At 40.2% G+C, this 18,994-nt stretch overlaps 1 protein-coding gene across 1 annotated transcript in view; it reads right to left on the reverse strand.

The window, feature by feature from the left end:
* Positions 1-18,994, reverse strand: part of PARP1 (poly(ADP-ribose) polymerase 1) — a 161,093-nt gene that overhangs the window by 49,393 nt on the left and 92,706 nt on the right. Inside the window, exons 12-17 of the mRNA XM_053712623.1 lie at positions 16,506-16,638; positions 15,997-16,192; positions 13,448-13,576; positions 12,796-12,879; positions 11,703-11,825; positions 10,615-10,743 (exon numbers count right to left, since the gene is read on the reverse strand). Coding sequence (XP_053568598.1) covers positions 10,615-10,743; positions 11,703-11,825; positions 12,796-12,879; positions 13,448-13,576; positions 15,997-16,192; positions 16,506-16,638 — 794 coding nt within the window. The remainder of the gene's footprint in view (positions 1-10,614; positions 10,744-11,702; positions 11,826-12,795; positions 12,880-13,447; positions 13,577-15,996; positions 16,193-16,505; positions 16,639-18,994) is intronic.

Below are 18,994 nucleotides of genomic sequence, written 5' to 3' on the forward strand. Positions count from 1 at the left end.
TGGACAGCACTTTTTTTATAGGTGGATGAATTTATCCACTAATCAGCAAGGACAACCCAGGTTGTTCACCAAAAAAGGACCGCCATCTAAACTTACATTCTTGCATTTCAAATAAAGATACCAAGAGAATAAAAATAAAATTGATAATAGGAGTAAATTAGAAAGTTTCTTAAAATTCCATGCTCTATCTGAATCACGAAAGAAAACATTTGGGTTCAGTGTCCCTTTAATTTTGTTTTCTTTCATGAGGTATGGAGAGTCCACAATTCATTCCAATTACTAGTGGGAACCAATACCCAAGCTAGAGAACACAGAATAAAAGGGAGGGAGAAGACAGGCAGACCTAAACAGAAGGCACTACAGCTTTAATAACTTTTCTCCTAAAGGAAGCCTCAGCTGAGGCAAAAGTAACAAATTTGTAGAATTTGGTAAAAGGTATGCAGAGGACAATGTTGCCGCCTTGCAAATTTGCTCTACAGAAGCTTCATTTTTGAAAGCCTAAGAAGAGGAGACAGCCCTGGTGGAATGAGCCGTAATTCTCGCAGAAGGCTGTTGTCCAGCTGTCTCATAGGCTAACCGGATAACACATCTCAACCACAGAGAAAGAGTAGTAGAAGTGGCCTTCTGACCTCTACACTTACCAGGGAAAATAATGAACAGGGCAGAAGATTGCCGAAAATCTTTAGTTGCTTTAAGGTAAAATTTTAGAGTATGCACAACATCCAAGTTATGCACAAGACGTTCCTTCTGGGAAGAAGGATTGGGACAGAAAGAAGGAACAACAATTTCCTTATTAAAGGGGCACTCAAGTCAAAATTAAACTCATTTAGATAGAGCATGCAATTTTAAACAACTTTCCAATTTACTTCCATTAAAAATTAAAAAAGTGCATAGTCTCTTTATATTTTAACTTTTTGAGTCACTAGCTCCTACTGAGCATGTGCAAGAATTCACAGAATAAGCGTATATGCATCTGTGATTGGCTGATGGCTGTCACATGGTACGTGTATGCATTTGTGATTGGCTGATGGCTGTCACATGGTACAGGGGGAGTGGAAAGACAACTTTTAAAATTGTCAGAATAAAAATCAAATTTTCATTTGAAGTTCAGACTAAGTGCTATTGCATTGTCTTGTTATCTTGAATTTGTTGATTATGCAAATCTACTGTGTTGACTGGTCTTTAATATTGCTATCCGACACTACCTTAGGAAGAAGAAATCCCAGCTTAGTACATAGGACCGCTTTAGCCGCATGAAAAAAAAGGTAAGGGAATCACACTGCAGAGCGGAAAGCTCAGAAACTCTGCGAGCAGAAGAAAAAGCAAGAAGAAACAAAACCTTCCAAAATAATAATTTAATATCAATAGAATGCATCGGCTCAAACGGAGCCTGCTGCAAAACTTTAAGAACAAGATTAAGGCTCCAAGGAGGAGCAACAGGTTTAAACACAGGCCTTATTCTGATCAGGGCCTGAACAAAAGATTGGACATCTGGCAGATCTGCCAGACGTTTGTGCAAAAGACCGGACCAAGGCTAGCTGAGGAAGTTGTCAAGGTATTGAAAATTGCTCTCAACTCCAAGATATTTATGGGAAGAGAGGACTCCTACCGAGTCCAAAGGCCCTGAACTTTGAAGGAACCACAAAATGCTCCCCAGCCTAACAGGCTGGCGTCCGTGACCACAATCACCCAGGAAGCATGTACCCAGAGACAGATGGCCCTGTGAAATCCACAACGAGAGTGTCCCTTGTTAGGAAGTCCAGGTCTATCCTCTGCGAGAGATCCAAGTAGTCTCCTTTCCATTGATTGAGCATGCACTGACCAATCATCTCCATGCATTGAGCCACTGATGGATGGATAGAAGCCTGAAGTGAAAGGAAAGAAGTTTGGATTTTCTGACATCTGTCAAATCTTTTCATGGATAGAGAATCTATAATTGTTCCCAAGAAACACACCCTTTCTCGAGATCTGACCACAGCGAAGAAGGCTCCCAGAACCTTTGTGAAAATTCTGGGAGCCGTAGCAAGGCAAAAAGGAACAACAACAAAATGGAAATGTTTGTCCAGAAATGTAAACCTCAGAAACTGAAAATGTTCCCTGTGAATAGGAACATGAAGATACTCGTCCTTCAGATCTATGGCCGTCATGAACTGACCCTCTTAGACTAAGGGAAGAATGGAACAAATAGTTTCCATTTTGAATGACAGAACCCCGAGGAATATGTTGAGATACTTTAGGTCTAGGATGGGACGGAAAGTTCCCTCCTTTTTGGGGATAACAAAAAGATTTGAATAGAATCCTTGACCCTGTTCCTCTAAGGGAACTGGAACAATCACTCCCAGGGAAGATAGGTCCTTTACGCAATTTAAGAAGGCCTCTCTCTTTACCTGGTTTGCAGATATCCTTGACAGGATAAATTTGCTCGGGGGGGGGGGGGGGGGGGGGGGGCTGGGCACTTTTTTACTATTCTGTAACCCAGGGATACAATGTCCACGGCCCAAGGATCTGGGACATCGCATATCCAAGCCTGCCAAAAAAAGGAAAGCCTGCCCCCCAGTTGATCCAAGACTGGATCGGGGGCGGTCCCTTCATGCTGATTTAGATTCAGTGGGAAGCTTCTTGGTTTGCTTCCCCTTATTTCAAGGCTGACTGAACCTCCATGAGGTCCTGAATTGCTCTGGTTTGGAAGAGGAGGAAGGTTCCTGCCCTTTGAAGTTATGAAAGTAACGGAAATTAGAATTCTGACAACCCTTAGGTCTATTCTTCTTGTCCCGAGGTAGGAAAGATCCTTTTCCACCCGTAATTTCATAAATGATCTCAGCCAGACCAGGACCAAATAAAGTCTTGCCCTTATAAGGTAAATAAAGAAGTTTAGACTTGGATGTTACATCAGCAAACCAAGATTTTAACTACAGAGCTCTGCAAGCTAGAACAAGACTAGAAATCTTGGCTCCCAGTCTAACCACCTGCATGTTGGCATCACAAATAAAAGTATTGGCCAACTTAAGAGCCTTGATCCTATCCTGTATCTCGTCTCTTCCGAAATCAGATCAGACAAGGCATTGCACCAATAAGATATTGCCCCCACAACCATGGCAATACTTGCAACTGGTTGCCACTGTAAGCCCTGATGAATATACATCTTTCTTAAAGGGACACTGAACCCAATTTTTTTCTTTCGTGATTCAGATAGAGCATGACATTTTAAGCAACTTTCTAATTTACTCCTATTATCAAATTTTCTTCATTCTCTTGGTATCTTTACTTGAAATGCAAGAATGTAAGTTTAGATGCCGGCCCATTTTTGGTGAATAACCTGGGTTGTCCTTGCCGATTGGTGGATAAATTCATCCACCAATAAAAAGGTGCTGTCCAGAGTTCTGAACCCAAAAAAAAAAGCTTAGATGCCTTCTTTTTCAAATAAAGATAGCAAGAGAACGTAGAAAAATTGATAATAGGAGTAAATTAGAAAGTTTCTTAAAATGGCATGCGCTATCTGAATCACAAAAGAAAAAATTTGGGTTCAGTGTAAGCCTCTAGCTTCTTATCCATGGGATACTGGAAAAGGCAACTATCCTCAATAGGAATAGTAGTTCTCTTGGCTAGAGTAGAGTAGAGATAGCTCCCTCTACCTTGGGCACTGCACGCCACGAGTCACGTATAGAGTCAGCCACAGGAAGAAAAAAAACAGGGGACGGGAAAAAAGGAATCCCTGGCTTATCCCATTCCTGATCTATAATTTCCGACATACGGTCTTGGAACTGGAAAAACTTCCACAGAAGAAGAAACATCATAAACTCTATTAAGTTTACTAGACTTTTTTGGATTCTCAGCGACAGAAGAGTCGGCGTCTTCCAAAGTAGCAAGGACCTCCTTCAAAAGTAACCGGAGGTGTTCTAGCTTAAATCTAAAATGAACCTCCTCTGAATCTGTAGAATTTTCCACTATAGAGTCAGAGTCTGAGATCTCGCCCTCAGAAGCTACTGAGGTATCCTCTTCATCAGACAGGAAGATAAACAAGGGGCGCCAACATAGTGTGAATCGTTCAAACAACAAATATAAAAGTGATGTGCAAAAAACTACTCACAAGGAAAGTGGCACCTTAAATGAATAAGGTGCGATAAAGCAGGCTGACATTCAAATTCCAGCAGTCAGTACGCGTCTAGAAAGTAGCACCCACGTTTTTTTTTTTTTTTTTTTTTTTTTTTTTATTTATGCATACGGGTACAAACCCAATCATAAAGTGGTAGGTCCCACTTTGATAACCTGTGCTCCAAGCGCATCCTCTTAAGTTTTTTCCTCCTCAGGAATTTCTTTTTATATTCTTCATCAGACAATTCAGAACCCCTACCAACAGAAATATGTTTAGATTTCCTCTTACGCTTACCAGTAACAGGAAAGGCTGATAAAGCCGCAGAAACTGCAGACTTTATCTGCACAGCAAAATCCCCAGGTAAATAAACACCCTCAAGAGGTTGTTGAGAGGAACTGCAGGGCACTGCATGAGAAACTGTTAAAGCTTGGGACGTTTGAGGGGAAAGCTAAGGCATAGCTAGGACAACATTATCCTTAGAGACAGAAGTATCTGAGGGAGAAATCTTATCTTTAAATAATAAAGTCTTATTTAAACAAGAGGAACAACCTGAGCCTCCAAACAAAATAAACATTTGGCAACTGACAAAATTAAATTTTCACTGGTGTCCATAACAAAAAGGAAAATTGAAGTCTGCAAGAAAACGAAAACAAAAGGTCTTAGGTTCCCACTAAGGCTCTACTATTAGCTATGGAACTTAAAATTGGAAAACCAAAATTAAAGTAAAGAAAAACTAGCACCTTAAACCTCACCTCTGCTGAGGGATTACTACACCTTTAGACCAGCAGAGAAAGTCCCACTAACAAAAACTTGATCTCTCTTCTAGCTGCAGATGAACAGGAGATCGTAATAACCACCGCTGCAAAACTCCGGTCTGACACAGAAGCCGTATAGAGGAAGCGCAGAGAAAAATGGTCACATGACCATAACTAAAATGAAACTGCGCCACCAATGTAAAACGGCGCAAAAAGAAAAAAAATTATGCTTACCTGATAAATGTATATCTTTTTTGACACGATGAGTGCACGGATCATCTTAATTACCAATGGGATATTCACCTCCTGGACAGCAGGAGGAGGCAAAGAGCACCACAGCAGAGCTGTTAAATAGCTCCTCCATTCCCTCCCACTCCAGTCATTCGACCGAAGTTAGGAAGAGAAAGGAAAGGTGCAGGGGTGTCTGAAGTTTACTATAACCCAAAACCTGTCTTACAAGAACAGGGCGGGCAGAGGACTCATTGTGTCCAAAAATTTTTTTTTATCAGGTAAGCATAAATTTTCTTTTTAAAGACATGAGTCCACGGGTCATCTCAATTACTAATGGGATCCAATACCCAAGCTAGAGTACACAGATGATACGGGAGGAACAAGACAGGGAACCTAAACAGAAGGCACCACTGCCTGAAGAACCTTTCTCCCAAAAGCAGCCTCAGCCGAGGCAAAAGTGTCAAATTTGTAACATTTTGAAAAAGTGTGAAGAGAGGACCAAGTTGCAGCCTTGCAAATCTGTTCCACAGAAGCTTCATTTTTGAATGCCCATGAGGAAGCAACAGCCCTCGTGGAATGAGCCGTAACCCTCTCGGGAGATTGCTGTCCAGCAGTCTCAATTGCGAAACGTATGATACTCTTCAGCCAAAAAGAAAGAGAAGTAGCTTTCTGTCCCTTATGTTTTCCAGAAAAAATCACAAACAAAGAAGAAGACTGACGAAAGTCCTTAGTCGCCTGTAAGTAAAACTTTAAAGCACGGACCACGTCTAAATTGTGCAGAAGATGTTTTTTCTGAGAGGAAGGATTAGGACACAAAGAAGGAACAACAATCTCCTGATTAATGTTCCGATCAGACACAACCTTAGGAAGAAATCCTAATTTAGTACGTAAAACTACCTTATCTGAATGGAAAATAAGGTAAAGAGATTCGTACTGCAATGCCGAGAGCGGACAGTCTACAAGCCTAAGAAATAGCAACAAGAAATAAAACTTAATATCTAAGGAATGTATAGGATCAAACGGTGCCCCTTGAAGAACTTTGAGAACTAAATTAAGACTCCATGGAGGAGTAACTGGTTTGAACACAGGCCTGATCCTGACCAAGGCCTGACAAAAGGATTGTACATCTGGAACATCTGCCAGACGTTTGTGTAACAAAATAGATAAGGCAGAGATTTGACCCTTTAGGGAACTCGTCGATAAACCTTTCTCCAAACCCTCTTGGAGAAGAGACAAAATTCTTGAAATTCTAACTCTACTCCATGAGTAGCCCTTGGATTCACACTAATGAAGATATTTACGCCAAATTTTATGGTAAATCCTCCTAGTTACTGGCTTACGAGCCAGAATTATAGTCTCTATGACCGATTCAGAAAACCCTCGCTTGGATAAAATTAAGCGTTCAATCTCCAAGCAGTCAGCTTCAGAGAGACTAGATTTGGGTGAAGAAAGGGTCCCTGAATCAGAAGGTCCTTCCTCAACGGGAGTCTCCAAGGTGGCAGAGATGCCATCTCCACCAGATCCGCATACCAAATCCTGCGAGGCCAGGCCGGTGCTATGAGAATCACCGAAGCCCTCTCCTGCTTGATTCGAGCAATTACCCGAGGAAGAAGAGCAAACGGAGGAAATAGGTATACTAGACTGAAGGTCCAAGGGGCCGCCAGAGCATATATCAGTGCTGCCTGGGGTCCCTGGACCTCGACCCGTATCTCGGGAGCTTGGCATTCTGACGAGTTGCCATGAGATCTAACTCCAGCTGACCCCACTTGAGAATCAGGTCGGAGAACACTTCCGGATGGAGTTCCCACTCCCCCGGATGAAATGTCTGCCTGCTCAGGAAGTCCGCCTCCCAGTTGTCCACCCCTGGGATGTGAATCACCGACAGACAGCAAGAATGGGCCTCCGCCCACTGAATTATCTTGGATAACTCCTTCATCGCTAAGGAACTCCTCGTTCCTCCCTGATGATTGATGTAAGCCACTGAAGTTATGTTGTCCGACTGGAACATGATAAACTGGACCGTGGTTAACTGAGGCCAGGCCAGAAGAGCATTGTAGATCGCTCTCAGTTCCAGAATGTTTATGGGGAGAACAGACTGACGAGTCCAAACTCCCTGAGCCTTTAGGGAGCCCCAGAAGGCTGGCATCTGTTGTCACAATCACCCAAGATGGTCTGCGAAAGCAGGTTCCCTGGGAGAAATGATCCAGAGACAACCACCATTGAAGAGAGTCCCTTGCCTCCTGTTCCAGAGTTAATTGAGGAGACAAGTCTGCATAATCTCCATTTCATTGCCTGAGCATGCTTAACTGCAGAGATCTGAGATGGAAACGAGCAAACGGGATGATGTCCATTGCCGCCACCATCAGCCCTATTAGCTCCATGCACTGAGCCACTGACGGCCGAGGAGTGGACTGAAGAACTCAGCAAGTATCTATAATCTTTGATTTCCTGACTTCTGTCAGAAAAATCTTCATGGATAATGAGTCTATAACGGTGCCCAAGAAAATTACTCTTGTACATAGGACTAGGGAACACTCTCCCAAATTTACCTTCCACCCGTGAGTTCTCAGGAAAGATAACACTATGTCCGTGTGGGATCTTGCTAGTTGAAACGATGGCGCCTGTACTAGAATATCGTCCAGATAAGGCGCCACCCCATGCCCCTTGACCGAAGTACCGCCAACAGAGACCCCAGAATCTTTGTGAAGATTCTGGGAGCAGTGGCCAGGCCGAAAGGAAGAGACACGCATTGGAAGTGTTTGTCCTGAAAGGCAAATCTTAGGAACTTGTGATGATCCCTGTGAATAGGAACATGTAGGTATGCGTCCTTTAAATCCACAGTTGTCATGAAGTGACCCTCCTGGATTAAGGGAAGAATGGAACTAATAGTTTCCATCTTAAAGGATGGCATTCTGAGAAATTTGCTTAGACTCTTTAGGTCTAAAATTGGTCTGAAGGTTCCCTCCTTTTTGGAAACCACGAACAGATTGGAATAAAAACCCTGACCCTGTTACTGTACTGAGACGGGAACAATCACTCCCAGGGCAACGAGGTCTCATACACAATGTAAGAACGCCTCTCTTTTTGTCTGGTCTTAAGATAATCTTGAAAGAAGAAACCTGCCTCTGGGAGGAAAACTTTTGAACTCCAATTTGTATCCCTGAGACACTATTTCTATTGCCCAGGGATCCTAAACGTCCCAAACCCAAGCCTGAACGAAGAAGGAAAATCTGCCCCCCACCAGATCCGGTCGCGGATCGGGGGCATGCCCTAAATGCTGTTTTGGATTCAATAGCAGGCTTCTTGGATTGTTTACCTTTGTTCCAAAACTGGTTGGGTCTCCATGTAGGCTTAGATTGCTCCTGCTTAGAGGAGGAAGAGGAAGAATTTCCCTTGAAATTTTCGAAAGGAACGAAAATAACTCTGTCATCCCTTTTGCTTGTTTCTCTTATCCTGAGGAAGGAGATGACCCTTACCACCCGTGATATCAGAAATAATTTCCGTCAGACCAGGTCCAAACAAGGTCTTCCCCTTATAAGGAATCGCTAAAAGCTTAGATTTAGATGACACGTCCGCAGACCAAGGTTTTAACCATAAGGCTCTGCAGGCTAGGATAGAGAAACCCGAACTCTTAGCTGCCAGTTTGACAATCTGAAGAGAAGCGTCCGTAATAAAAGCATTAGCTAGCTTCAGAGCTTTTATCCTGTCTTGGATCTCCTCCAAAGAAGTCTCAGTCCTGAGAGACTCGGACAAAGCATCAAACCAATATGCTGCTGTGCTAGTGACTGTCGCAATGCACGCAGCAGGTTGTAACGTAGGCAAAGAGAATGACTGGAGTGGGAGGGAAGGGAGGAGCTATTGAACAGCTCTGATGTGGTGCTCTTTGCCTCCTCCTGCTGACCAGGAGGTGAATATCCCATTAGTAATTAAGATGATCCGTGGACTCATTGTGTCTTAAAGAAATAACTCCCCTAATCGTCTCCACACAGATATAGTAGAAAAGATTGTATCAGTAGTGTGCAAATCATTTTAAATATACTCCCATTAAAAGTTTAAAAACCACTGAACTTAATAGATACCTCTCATAACTGTACTGGAGGAATTTATAATCGTCCCAATTATAACAGATCCCAGTCAAACATATAACACAACGTTACACTTTAAGACTATTTTCTGTCAGCGTCATAAAATCTCTGCAGTGCCCTCAAAATCTGCCCTTTATTTAATGAATATGTCCTTATATAGACATACATTTCCCCTGAATTATATCCACAGAATTTCTTGATTAACACTTAGAGTGCTGGCACCTTCTAACCTAGAAGGGAAAGCATTTACCTGTAGAAGTTGCTGTCAGGCAGGGAACAGATATCTATAAAGGGGTAGCATTTGTTGTTAGAAATAAAGCAAGGACCACCTCGCCGCCTTCTAACTGCTAAAAGCTACCATTACTCTTACTAAAGAGACTGACATGGACACAGCATAGCCCGAAATCCTTGCTTGCAGGGAAAAGTAACCATTAAATCTTCTCAGACACTCATCTTCGCCATCCTCCCGATCACAGAGGCAAAGATTGATTGGGGGTTATGGGTAAGGGAAGTGACACTTAACAGCTCTGCTGGGGAGCCCTTTGCCTCTTCCTGCTGGCCAGGAGTTGAATATCCCACTAGTAATTGGAATGAATCGTTGGCTCCCCATGCCTTAGGAAAGAAAACTTTTTATGAAGTACATGAAACTTTTAAATAATTGTTTATTAGCAGTCAAAAATGTCCGCCAAACTACGCCCACAGATTTCTTCTTGCCCAGTTAGTGGTTTTCTCTGTATGACAGTTTAGCAGTGCACACTTAATATTTTTCAGCTTGTTATTTAAAATTCCACATGCACAAATCAGCGTGTACAAGTAGGAAAACGTATTCATCAGTCAATAGTGATTGGAGAAACTTAAACTTCCAAAATATACAAGCAATAGGTGGACAGAGCTTGGCAGACATTTTTTTCCCTCTAACAAACTGAATATTTAAATGTTTTATGTACTTAAGTTCTTACAAGCTTATATATATGGGACCAGTTGCAGGATGATTCTCTGGTACGCAACAAAAAGTTAAGGGTTGTTTATCTTGCTATGCAGGTTTCTGGATGTAAGGGAGAGGCACCTACATTACAATTTAAAGGTATTTACTAAAAAAAATAAAAAAACACAACCGAAGATTGTGTGCAAGTTCTTTTCATGCCATTGAATTTTTAATCATTGGGACCTAAATCTGAGTAGACACCGATGTATTGTTTAGCTAAACTATCAAAAAAATAATAGCGCAAGAATATTGTTTGCAGCTGCTGTTTTTGATTCAGCAGATCCATTTTTGACAACTTAAAAATCGAACAAATTCCAAACGTTTATTTACATAGCAGTTTACTTAAATACTGGAGTTATGTACCCTGGTAATAACTTTCCTTTTAACCCCTTGAATACCAGAACATATAGAAGAAGTCATCTCTGGTAGCCAAGGAGTTAACTGAACAGATGATGTTTAGTTTACCTTAATGTCAGTCTTGATTTTTTCATACTTGACATCTATGGGATCCTTCTGTCCATCATCTGTTCCACCTCTGAGGAGACTGTAAGCAACTTCAATATCAAGGAGATTATCCAGCATCTGTACCTTTGCCTGTAATCCAGAAAAAAAGTAAAGCTGCAGCACAGGTATCTGTACAATTAGGTACAATTTATCCATATGAGAAAGGATAGAATGTTTAAAGTGAATGTAAAGTTTAACCCCTTAACGACCAACAACCTATGGGGTACGTCCTGCAAAAAATGGAAGTAGAAGATGAATCTCTACGACCGATAACAGAGAACCTATGAAATAGACCCCCGTTAGGGAAATCATCTTATTCGTAAGTTATATACTCCCTTCACGTCCCTCTGACATTCGCTGTACTCTGAGAGGAATCGGGCTTCAAAATGCTGAGAAGCGCATGTCAACGTAGAAATCTTAGCACAAACTTACTTCATAGGAGGCAAAGTTTGTAAAACTGAATTGTGGGTGTGGTGAGGGGTGTATTTATAGGCATTTTGAGGTTTGGGAAACTTTGCCCCTCCTGGTAGGATTGTATATCCCATACGTCACTAGCTCATGGACTCTTGTCAATTACATGAAAGAATGTACTCTGGTCACTAAGGGGTTAATGAACAAGTGACCGGTTTTTAAAACACTATTAAAAACAGGGGCACTTTCATTCATTAAACTTTACATTTTTGCGTTTTTTTTATTTTTAAATACTTGGCGATTCTCCGTCCGCTTCTCCTGCTGTATTTAGGGTCTCGATGACGAATCAGGCTTCCTCCAATCGTTGCGTGGCCTCAGGGGCTGGATGCCTTGGGGTGTACGCAACGATTGGAGGAAGCTGGTATTGTCATTGCTATAATAAGTATAGAGGAGCTGCGGGCAGAGGATCTGGTTTTCCTAAAGAAAGGTATTTTAAAAAAAATGCTTCTATGTAAAGTTGAATGAAAGTGCCCCTGTTTTTAATAGTATTTTTTTAAAAAAACGGCACTTATTCATTAAAATTTACATTCACTCTAAATAATAACAAATCAGAGAAACCCAGGAGGTTTGTTACATACCTGGATATAGTCTAAATTGTCCAGCAGTGGTGGCTTTTTCATTCCAAAGTCATGAGGTATGAGCGTATAGAAGCGATTGGAAAGATCAAGTAAACGGGCTTCACCACCTCCATCTGACACAGCCTGGAAGACACAAGCTGATCAGTTCAAAGTTCACACCAGATTCCTGCTATCAAATCTACAAACATTTGAGCATGAAAAAAACATGAAGCAAACAGATTTAACAGAACAATAGAATCAGATGTTTTTACTCTTTGCTGCAATATTGTGAGTGTAAACATTGGTTTATGTATTTATTAATATCTTCAGTTAGTGACTAACCCTGCACAAGTGGACAGAGTGCCCCCAGCCCTAAGCTGATTTATTTAGACTTATTTTGGCGACAGAAGATGGTCCAGAGCTGAACATAATTACTGGAGAACACAGTTTGAGACACTTGCAAAAAAGAAATTAACATATGTACATTTTATACATAAATATTTCAAAACGTTAAATTGCTGTTCATACAGATGTATAAACAAAAATCCCCATCATTCACAGAATTATTAAAGAGTAAAAGTGATTGTAAAGTTTAATGTATAAGTGCCCGGTATCTAAAAATAAATACTCTTCAAAACAGGGGCACTTTAAATTCATTGAACTTTACAATGAAGCTTCTTTTTTTAATACACTTGCCTATGCTTTATGGAAAACAGACCGGCAATCCTCCGTCCGCAGCTCCTGATGTAGTTAGCAGATTGATGACGAATGCGGCTTCCACCAATCGTTATGTACCCCATGGACTGGACGCCAAAGGGGGCATGCAACAATTGGAGGAAGCTGGATACGTCATCGCTGTGCTAACTACAGCAGGAGATGTGGGCGGAGGATCACCAGTCTGCTTTCCATAAAGCAAAGGTAAGTATTTTAAAAAAGGATTGTCATTGTAAAGTGTAATAAATTAAAGTGCCCCTGTTTTTAAGAGTATTTTTAGATACCGGGCACTTATTCATTAACTTTACAATTAGCGGACGTGGGCTTAATTTAAAAATACATCCAATAAATGACATAAATAATAGGATAATAACTGGTACATTTAGATCCTCTCTCTTACCTGCTGTACTTCATTAAGCAGAGAGTAGGCACTCTGAATCTGACGTTTGCTCAGTTTTCCCAAGGGCATTTTCTGAAGATCTATCTGTTTAAAAAAAAGAAAAAGTAAAAAACTTCCCACCGCTCCTTAAAGTGAATGTAAAGTTGAATGAATGAGTGCCCAGTTTTTAAAAATACTAATAAAAACAGGGATACTGTCATTCATCAAACTTTACATTGCAGCATTTTATTTTTTTAAATACTTTATTCTTTAGGAAACCCAGACCAGCGATCCTCTGCCCGCAGCCCCCCTGTACTTAGCACCGCAATGAAGACACCGGCTTCCTCCAATCATGGCGTGCACCGCGAGGAATCTAGCTTGTGAGGCCACGCATCAATATGCTAAGTACAGAGGAGCTGCGGGCGAAGGATCGCCAGTCTGGGATTCCTAAAGAAAACAGTATTTAAAAAAAATGCTGCAATGTAAAGTTTAATTAATGAAAAAGCCTCTGTTTTTAATAATATTTTATTAAAATTTACATGCACTTTAATATTAGATAGACGCTTGGGAACAGCAAAACTTTAATCAACGACTAAACAGAGAACACACTTTTTTGGCTCATTACATTTGTGAAATATTTTAGATCTGCTGATTAGAATCTGAGAAGAAATACCTCAAACTCCACCATGGCTTTCTTCATACTTTCTACATCGAATATCATCTTAATGAGCTCTTGAACTGGTTTAGGAAGCTTTGATTTTGTGCCAGCACCCACTGAAAGCTTCTTCACTACGTCCTCCTCCTAGGGGTAAAATACACTTTAGATGAATAGCAGTAAAGCATCCAGTATATATGAGGAGTTTAACCAGATCACAAAACAGTAAGGATATTTCTTAAAGGGACACTCAATCAAAAGTAAACTTTCATTATTCAGACAGAGCATGCCATTTTAAACAACTTTCTAATTTACTTCCATTAACAAAATGTGCACAGTCTTTTTATATTTAAACATTTTGAGTCACCAGCTCCTACTGAGCATGTGCAAGAATAAGTGTGTATGCATTTGTGAATGGCTGATGGCTGTCACATGGTATGTGTATGCATTTGTTATTGGCTGATGGCTGTCACATGGTACAGGGGGAGTGGAAAAAGACATAACTTTCAAAATGGTCAGAAAAAAAATCTGCTACTCATTTGAAGTTCAGACTAAGTGCTATTGCATTGTCTTGTTATCTTGCATTTGTTGATTATGCAAATCTACTGTGTTGACTGGTCCTTTAACAACAAGACAATAGTTGGCACCAGGGGCTGAGATACAAGAGTGTGAAAACTTGCAGAATACATTAACACCTAGTTTAACTGTTTTAATGGCCAAACTCAACTTGGCTTGTTTGGAGAAGCCAACAAATGTAACACTTCTGCTCTCTGTTATGTGAGCTAAACTAAAGTGAAAGGTACAGCGGTCAAAAAGCAGATATGTGACAGTGCACTCTTCCTATTATCAGCTGGATCCTGAAATTAGTAAAAACAGCTTTAAAAAGGGAGTTGCCAGTACAGGAGGGAAACCAATAGCATGGTGAGTAGAAACTGACCTACTGTAGTTGTAACCCAGCAGTTTAATGTCCCTTTAAAAGTTTTCCAAATGACTTATGCAAATTTTCATTATCTAAGTTAGCGTGTGTGAGAGTGTGAGCGAGTGAGAGATGAAATAATGATGCTTTGTAAATAGATATAGCCTATGAGCTCTGCTGTTCCTGCATATTCAGCCCATTTAAATAGGCATGTTCTTGAGAACAATAAATTGATGTTACAATTAGCACAAACAGGTTTTGTAAATACAAAAATAAACCTAAATAAAATATTGCCCATAGATTGAATACTATGCAACTTATATAATCAGTTAAATAAAACACAAAGAGGAAAACAATTTTATTGACCCTTTAAGTAACCTCCCTAGTGAAGATTACCGACATTGAAATAAAGAAGAGAGCATAAGAACAGGTGGGAATAAATAAATTAACATTCTGTGCCAACCGATCACCATTGTACAAGTTATATTATCTGTAGATTCATGTAAACTATATACACAAAATAGTTACACAAATAGGGTAAATGAAAATAAAAATGTAGCAGTTTCCTTTTCTTTTTTATGGAAGCCAAGTACAGGATACATTCCCCTTAGCATTAGCTCTTACAGCAGCCTATTATAGTTTATACCACACATCCTCAAAACTTGGCCCTCGAGAGGTTTTGGAACTAATTTCCCATGATGCTCAGCCAGCTATGCTGGCTGAGCATCATGGGAAATGTAGTTCCATAACCTCTGGAGGGCCAAGTTTGAGAATGTCTGGTTTATATGGTGACATTTTAGAACTTGAGAACTAACTGCACAGAAACCAGACTATGTTAGAACAACTTGTGGCATTAGAACCAAGAGTGCATACTGTAGTATCCTGATTATCTGGACATACCAGTACTACGGTAAAACTAATATGACTCCTAAGAGTTGACAGATTCACCAGGCTTTATAGAAGGCGTTTCCCTGAACTACTTTGATATAGCAAATCACAGGTAACCAAACTTTAATTATTTTTATTTAATAAAATATGTATTTTGTATGTAATACATTTTAGATGCAACCAAAATAAAATGACAAATAAAATAAAAAATAGCCACTATTTTGGTTCCATTAAAAGGATAGTAAGACCACAACTGAAATGTGCATAAGTACATTTGTAATAGAAAAACGATTCTAGTAAAAATCATTACTGTTTTTAAAGAGGCATACGCACATATGCTGTGTCATGTACTAGCATTCAAACAGCAGTGTCATTAGTGGGTTGTATGACACAAATTAAAGGGCCATTATAGTAAAACAATGACATACTCTAATCCGTTAGCATGTAGTTTTAAAGGGACAGTCAACTCCAAAATTGTTATTGTTTAAAAAGATAGATAATCCCTTTATTTCCCATTCCCCAGTTTTACACTTTTTACCTCTGTGATTACCTTATTTTGACAGCCCCCTGATCACATGACATTTTATTTATTATCTACTGATTTGCATTTATTGACAGGAGTTAAACACACATTAGTCTAGGGTTGATGGTTTTAAAATGACAAGCTCTAACGAATTAGAGAATGTAATTTTATTTTTACTATATTAGCCCTATTCACTGATGCAATACTCACAATCTACTGATAATCGCAACAGGAACATACCTGTCCATAATCTATCTCCAGAGGGTAGAATTTGTTGGGATACTTTGTAAAGTTGGTGGAGTGCCAGGAGTTGCCAGTTTTCTCTTGGTACAGATTGAGGAAATGGTCAATAGCATCTTCTTTGGATGGCATCTCTTCTAGCTTGTTGCTGCCTATAACTGTGCCAACCCTTCCCCAAGACCTAAACACCCAATATCTGAAAAACCAGAGAGGAGGAGGAAAGAAACAAACAAAAACTACTTTACAAGTGAAAGGATGCATTGGAGCAAATAAATCCCAAGACCTTCCGTGTTATCAGTTGGAAATAATTTGTATATTCCCAATGTGCATGTGTGAGTGTTTATATAATTATATAAACTTTATCATATTATTAAAACAAATTTTCAAGAAATGTTGAAAATGATGAGGGAGTTCATGCTAGGTTAGGATTGCACCCATATAAATGATTCACTGTATTGCTTATAAAGCAGACTAACTAGAATTGGGAATACGAACAACATAATGCAAACCTGGTATCTCTGTCATGCTCAATGAGCTGTAGTTTGTAATAAGAATTTGTTCCTCGTGTAATATCTACTAAACCTAGGGTAGCACTGAAGATTTTGCTATTTTTTTCCAGAACATGACATGAATTTTCAAGTCCTAAAAAGAGAGAGAAAAATATATATATATAAATGTTAGAAAGAATTAAAGAATTGCAGGAAAATTGCTACATAGAAAGGGGTCAGAAATGATTATAGGAATGTTGGTGCTGATTAAAACCTGCATCGGGCAGTGTAGTTAACTGAAACTTTTTAGTAAGGGCTGTAAATGGACAATGGGCCAACTCTAATTCAATATTAAAGGAATATCAAACCTAAATTTTTTCTTTCACGATTCAAATAGAGCATGCAATTTTAAACAACTTTCTAGATTCCCGTTTTTATCAATTTTTCTTTGTTCTCTTGGTATCTTTATTTTAAAAAGTAAATTTATGCTTACCTGATAAATTGATTTCTTCTACGATACGACGAGTCCACAGATTTCATCCTTACTTGTGGGATATTAACCTCCTGCTAACAGGGAGTGGCAAAGAGCACCACAGCAGAGCTGTATATATAGCTCCTCCCTTCCCTCCACTCCCAGTCATTCGACTGAAGGTTTAGGAGGTGCAGAGGTGACTGAAGTTGTAAATAATAAAATATAATCTGTCTGAAAAATGACAGGGAGGGCCGTGGACTCGTCGTATCGAAGAAGAAATCAATTTATCAGGTAAGCATAAAATTTCATTTTCTTCTACAAGATACGATGAGTCCACAGATTTCATCCTTACTTGTGGGATACAATACCAAAGCTACAGAACACAGATGAAACGGGAGGGACAAGACAGAGACCTAAACGGAAGGCACCACTGCTTGAAGAACCTTTCTCCCAAAAACAGCCTCAGAAGAAGCAAAAGTATCACATTTGGAAAATTTGGAAAAAGTATGAAGGGACGACCAAGTCGCAGCCTTACAAATCTGTTCAACAGAAGCATTGTTTTTAAAGGCCCATGTGGAAGCCACAGCCCTAGTAGAATGAGCCGTAATTCTTTCAGGAGGCTGCTGTCCAGCAGTCTCATATGTCAGACGGATGATACTCCTCAGCCAAAAAGAAAGAGAGGTAGCCGTAGCTTTCTGACCCCTACGCTTTCCAGAATAAACAAGGAATAATGAAGATGATTGACGGAAATCCTTGGTTGCCTGTAAGTAAAACTTCAAGGCACGGACCACGTCCAGATTATGTAACAGATGCTCCTTCTTAGAAGAAGGATTAGGACACAAGGAAGGAACAACAATTTCCTGATTAATATTCTTATTTGAAACAACCTTAGGAAGAAATCCAGGTTTGGTACGTAAAACCACCTTATCAGAAAAAAATATAAGATAAGGCGAATCACATTGTAACGCTGAAAGCTCAGAAACTTGAACTCTAAGAACTAAATTCAAACTCCAGGGAGGAGTAATTGGTCTAAATACAGGCTTTATTCTAGTTAAAGCCTGACAAAAAGACTGAACATCCGGCACATTTGCCAAACGTTTGTGAAGCAAAATTGACAAAGCAGAAATCTGTCCTTTTAAAGGAACTTGCTGATAATCCTTTCTCCAATCCTTCTTGGAGAAAAGACAGAATCCTGGGAATTCTAATTTTACTCCATGAGTAACCCTTGGATTCAAACCAATAAAGGATATTTATGCCATATCTTAGGATAGATTTTTCTAGTGACAGGCTTTCGAGCCTGTATCAAAGAATCAATGACTGAATCAGAGAATCCTTGCTTAGATAGAATCAAGCGTTCAATCTCCAAGCAGTCACTTGCAGATAAATTAGATTTGGATGTTGGAAAGGTCCTTGAATGAGAAGGTCCTGTCTCAAAGGAAGTTTCCACGGTGGCAGAGAGGAAATGTCCACTAGATCCGCATACCAAGTCCTGCGTGGACACACAGGCGCTAGAATTACTGAAGCTCTCTCCTGTTTGATTCGAGCAATCACGTGTGGAAGGAGAGGAAACGGTGGAAACACATAAGCTTGGCTGAACGACCAAGGCACTGCCAGGGCATCTATCAGTTCGGCCTGTGGATCCCTTTACCTGGATCCGTTTCGTGGAAGCTTGGCATTCTGACGAGATGCCATCAGATCTAATTCCGGTCTGCCCCTTTGGAGAATCAATGAGGCAAACACCTCCGGATGGAGTTCCCACTCCCCTGGATGAAAAGTCGGACTACTTAGAAAATCCGCTTCCCAGTTCTCTACTCCTGGGATGTAGATTGCCGACAGAAAGCAAAAGTGGGCCTCCGCCCATTGGATTATCTTGGATACTTCTATCATCGCTAAAGGACTCCTTGTTCCCCCCTGATGATTGATATAAGCCACAGTCGTGATATTGTACGACTGGAATCTGATGAATTTGGCCGAAGCCAACTGAGGCCACGCCTGAAGCCAACTGAGGCCACGCCTGAAGCGAATTGAATATTGCTCT

This window comes from Bombina bombina, chromosome 4, assembly GCF_027579735.1.
Source record: "Bombina bombina isolate aBomBom1 chromosome 4, aBomBom1.pri, whole genome shotgun sequence".
Taxonomy (NCBI): Eukaryota; Metazoa; Chordata; class Amphibia; order Anura; family Bombinatoridae; genus Bombina; species Bombina bombina.